Below are 3,231 nucleotides of genomic sequence, written 5' to 3'. Positions count from 1 at the left end.
CTGTTCGACTCTTTTCAACACCAGCCTCTTTACTCTTTACGACAACCGTTCTCTGTTTACGGGCACGGTTGCTAAGCGATTATTCTAATATTGTCTTGTCTGGAATGCCGCCCCCAGTGCGAACTTTACCAGAATTTCTATTTTTTTTTCTTTCCTGTCGCTCCAATTAGGCTAACACCAGCATGTTAAGGAATTTGTAACATTACCTGAAATTAATGTTCATTTTAGATTGTTGTACCGTTTAGTTTAATGTGAGAAGGGAAGAAAGATGCTAGAGACGGTAAGTAAAAGAAACCATACTGCTAATATAAACGGCTGCATAGTTAAAGAAAAGTCATACAAGGCCTAATTGATATACTTTTTTCATTTTTTTCAGTCAACAAAAGCACAATAAGATAAAATAAAGACAATACACTGCGGGTAAAAGATGTCGTGCTCAGTCAGTGTGGCCTAAAATAAAGACTAATTCATAAACCACTTAATTTTATTTTATTTTCTGTTAATTTCTGACTATGAATGATTCACTTGCTGATAAAGAACGATAAGCAGTACGATCAAATATCCCAGCAGCTGAGAATCACGCTTTCATATGTTTGCATTTTCTGCCATCTGCTGGAAAATAGGAGGATGACACCCAACGTGTGTTATTTTCTGTGGCTTACGAAAACACTGTCAATATTTTTTTTATTGCTTTGCAAAAACATAATGTCAGCAGAACAGGTAAGTAACTGTGACACACATTTTTTTCTCTCTCTCTCTCTGAATGTCCAGTTCTTGCGTGTACTTAACTTTTCTTTGATTGTATTTGATTTCATCGGCCTACATTTGTGTTGCATTAATGACGAAGCATAAAGCAGCTCTGTATTTCGTCATTTATTAAAAAAAAAAAATCATACCAACACATCTTTATTGCCCTACATTCTCTTATCTTTCTTTTTTTCAATTAAAAATATGGTGCTTTTTTCCCCTCCAAGCCTTCGCACGAAAAAACTGCAAATTCCAAGTATTACTGAAGGCAGCACGGGCTCTCGGGGCGCTGCTGATGCGGATGTTGCTGTGTCTGAGCCAAAAAAGTAGCAGAGTTGTTTCCGAAAAGTTTGACCCAGGCTTTTGATGATGTCGGGCGCTATGCAGCAAAAACAAGATAATGTAGCGTTACCCGTGTTCGCTGCTGTCACCCTGGCACTCATAACCATCCTCAGTGTGTGGAAGTTAAAGCAGTTCAAATATAAATTGGTAAATGAAGCTGGGGTTGCAATGTTTTATGGTAAGTAGCCTAAATATTTACAGACTACGGAAGCCGTTATTCAGCAATACTTCCTGGACTCGGGGCTTGAAGGATGTATCGAAAATGTTTATAGTACACATTTCTGGGGTTTCATAGGCATGCAGTTCGGGACACCGGCATCTCATTTTGCTTTATTCATCATTTTATAAAAGAACACAGCATCTTTGGGTACTCCTGATATGCAGGTGTAACAAGCAATCAGTTGTCCTATTCTTGATGCATGGAAATCGTTTTAAAATGTGCACATTTATGTCAACATGTGGCATATTGCACTTTCATTCTTTTCTAGAACTCAAAGTTTTTGTTTTTAGTGTAATATATTAGTGAATTACCCCTTTAATAACAGTTTTTGCTGCTTGTAATTCTTTTGCAGGTTTGCTTCTGGGGTTAACTGTGAGATTAATATGGACTGATAAAGGAGAGCAGTGTCCGGGGAACACAACAGCAACGAATGAGCAAGAGAACACTTCTGACATCTCGATGGTCAACATCACGCCACATGGACACATCAGAAATGACAAACGCCAGTTTAGCTCACATCCTGAGGTAACTGTAGTAACTGTGGCTGTTTGATTTCACCTTCCCTGATAAAACACATCAAAACAGAATAAATCCAGCAATCTGCCCTAAAATAAACATTTTCTTAAAAAACAAAAACAAACTACGTAATAAAAACTGCCTTAAGAATATCTGAAAGTAAATAACTGCATACAGGATGGTTTTTCATCCTCTGATGTAATTTCTTTTGACTGAAATAGCTTTTGTTTTCATTGCCTTTTCCTGGATCAGATCCATATTGTGCCTCTTGAGTATGCTGGCTATTTACATCAACAGAGTCCTCTAATGGTTCTTAGTTATTGGTTTTCCTTTAAACTCTCATGGTCTGTTTGTTCTTAGAAAAAGTCAAGAGTGGTGGTGCAAGGAAAGGGAGGACGAGCGAGCAATTTAACCTTTATTACGGTTTTAGTCAGGATCAGATAGAAGGGATTACATTTTCAGGTGTGCTGTGCATACAGAGGGAAATTAAATTTAAGGGACCACATATGGACACAGTTCCAGTCAAGTAAAATGAAGCAACACAACACTGGTTTAATCACTAAACAGCAAAACATCTAAATTAAGCTTTGGCTAACAACTGTAGCTCTTTCTCGCAAAATTGCGCTCTCAAGACATTTCCCTGCTTGTGTTTACATGCAGCAGGCTTATAATGAGATACTATTGCAAGCGGTTTTCTCTGCAGTGCAGGAAAGATGTAAGATAGTATCTCAACAGGCACTGCAGCATTTTCCTCTTAGATAAAGTTGGACACTTCAATCTGTGTCAGAGAACACAGTAATGATGTAAGAATGAGGGACTATGATAAAGTAAATAATACACCAACGTATAAGGATTTGCTGCTGATGATAACAAAAAGACTCAAATAGTGGTATGGTATGTTTAAAAAACATTTAATTGGGAGCCAGTTTGATGTTTGTGAAATCCAAAATCTGGTTTGAGCTCCTACAGACAACGATTCGGATTATTCAAGTACCGTAAATTCATGTTATTTCTGTCACTGAGGTGCAACAGGAGTAATGCTGCAACCTTAAGCCCCAGGGCTGCAAACTAATCACAGCAGTTATTTGTTAAAAAGGAATTAGCAGAGACTCTAACATCACTTCTAAGCAGAAAAGCCTAAGCCTCAAGAGCGGACCTTTGGCTGTCATTAGCATGAACACAGTTTTTTTCCGCCACGCTTTCATATTTTAGCGCCGTGATCAGAGATTTGTCATATCAAAGAAGCCAAACGATAAACCGGAGCTTCAGCCGCACATGCACCAACGAGCTTAAGAGAACGCGGAACGAGGGCGTTCCAAATTGTGTTTCTTAATCTCGGTGCCACGTTTCACCGCAAGAGAAAGGCAGCAGTGAGGCTTGAACGTTGCGAATCATCCCGGCCGAGT

At 38.7% G+C, this 3,231-nt stretch overlaps 1 protein-coding gene across 4 annotated transcripts in view; it reads left to right on the top strand.

Moving 5' to 3' along the window:
- Window positions 1-166: 166 nt before the first annotated feature.
- Window positions 167-3,231, top strand: part of LOC102078638 (sodium/hydrogen exchanger 9) — a 66,055-nt gene continuing 62,990 nt past the window's right edge. Inside the window, exons 1-2 of one of the 4 annotated variants that reach the window (XM_005448898.4) lie at window positions 167-280; window positions 1,662-1,834. In XM_005448898.4, the coding sequence (XP_005448955.1) occupies window positions 1,769-1,834 (66 nt within the window). In that variant the 5' untranslated portion in view covers window positions 167-280; window positions 1,662-1,768. Of the gene's footprint in view, window positions 281-748; window positions 1,268-1,318; window positions 1,474-1,661; window positions 1,835-3,231 lie in introns of those variants that run through there. The other 3 variants (XM_025910550.1, XM_005448897.4, XM_013277049.3) reach the window with 3 other exon arrangements.

Source organism: Oreochromis niloticus, linkage group LG9 (genome assembly GCF_001858045.2).
Source record: "Oreochromis niloticus isolate F11D_XX linkage group LG9, O_niloticus_UMD_NMBU, whole genome shotgun sequence".
NCBI classification, from domain to species: domain Eukaryota; kingdom Metazoa; phylum Chordata; class Actinopteri; order Cichliformes; family Cichlidae; genus Oreochromis; species Oreochromis niloticus.
This window is presented reverse-complemented; position numbering and strand designations above follow the sequence as displayed.